We start from the raw sequence: 1,319 nt of genomic DNA, 5'->3' as shown, positions 1-1,319 counted from the left end.
AATAGCGCCTCGCTGCAAAGATGCACTTCCGGTCAGAGCTATTTGTCTAGAACGCTACCTTGGTTCAAATGCCATTACCACACTCGTTCTGCTCGAGAATTCTTGCTGTCGCTTTCGTACCATGTGCAGAGTCCTTGACTGTGTGCGACTGGCTTTCCGACACTCTGCGTCACTTCCTCAACGAGTGCTCGGGAATGAAGGCAGTGTCCAAAGTGTAATCACCGATCGTCAGGCTGAGCAGGCTGAGTAATAACCCGAAGAAGCCAACGCCAGTGGATGTAGCGAAAAGCATCTTGAGCGCCCAAGCATAGGCTTCCCGGAGCTGCATCTTCAGCGAATTTTCACTTGATAGTGCTTGCAGTATCGGGATGTATGCCTCAAAATTGGTGGCAATGATCCTCGGCAAACCATCATTTCCAAGGCGCACGCGAAGGAAGTTCTGGAAGATCGTGCCGCCGAGGATGACACCTAGGCATAGACCAAAGCTTCTTGCGAAGGAGTACATGCTTACAGCGTAGGCCGCATCTTTCGTCTTACACGATGCCTGGATGGCAACCGAGTGGCCGATGAGAAGCAGACCCTGTCCCGCTCCAGCGCACATGAAGACGACGACCCACGCAGCCGGATGCGTGCCTGGGCCGAGAAGGACGAGCAGTCCCAGGCCCATGACGCTGAGCGACCAGCCCAACCATATAGACCATCGGTACCGTCCAATCCGAGTAATCAGCGATCCCGTCACTCCGCTAACTGGCACCACGGTCATGGCGAAAGGGAGAAGTCCAGTGCCAGCCAGGATGGGCGAGTAAAGCTGGCAAGCCATCAGGTAGATGACCAGGTAGTATATCATGGCGAACAGCTGGACCGCAGTGTCAGTGCGAATGAGAGAAGCTTTTTCTTGTCGATCAACTCACGAGGTAGCCCTGTATGACGGTACAGAGCGTCACCACAATTCCCGACCAATGATGGAATATTGAAAGACGCAAGAAGGGGTTTTTGGCGACATGTCGCTCGAAGAAGAACGTGAGCAGCATGCCCTCCAGGCCGGCGATGATGGGCACCAGAACGGCGGAGCTTCTCCAGCTGTATCTATTGCCACCCCAGCTCATTCCGACAAGGAACAAGGTGGAGCTGACGACCATCGAACAAGGTGGAGCTGACGGCCATCGACGCCGACCCTATCCAGTCGAAGGAACGCAGCTTCTCGCGCATCGGCGTGACTTCTTCCTCGTACCGCAAGAACAGAGGAACTATCACCAGGCCGACTGCACAGAACGGAAGGTTGATGTAGAATATCCTTCACAAGCATTAGCACTGGCAAG

General features: G+C 54.4%; 1 protein-coding gene across 1 annotated transcript; it reads right to left on the bottom strand.

The window, feature by feature from the left end:
* Positions 1-169: 169 nt before the first annotated feature.
* MAM_08471 (Major facilitator superfamily domain, general substrate transporter) lies at positions 170-1,106 on the bottom strand (the record flags this gene model as incomplete). The annotated part of the gene is made up of 2 exons (XM_040827268.1): positions 170-856; positions 912-1,106. The coding sequence occupies 2 exons, from the start codon at positions 1,104-1,106 to the stop codon at positions 170-172; spliced, it is 882 nt and encodes a 293-aa protein (XP_040674735.1).
* Between the last annotated feature and the right edge of the window lie 213 nt (positions 1,107-1,319).

This window comes from Metarhizium album, assembly GCF_000804445.1.
Source record: "Metarhizium album ARSEF 1941 chromosome Unknown scaffold_136, whole genome shotgun sequence".
Lineage (NCBI taxonomy): Eukaryota > Fungi > Ascomycota > Sordariomycetes > Hypocreales > Clavicipitaceae > Metarhizium > Metarhizium album.
The sequence above is the reverse complement of the archived record's forward strand: the minus strand, read 5'-3'. Positions and strand labels throughout refer to the sequence as shown.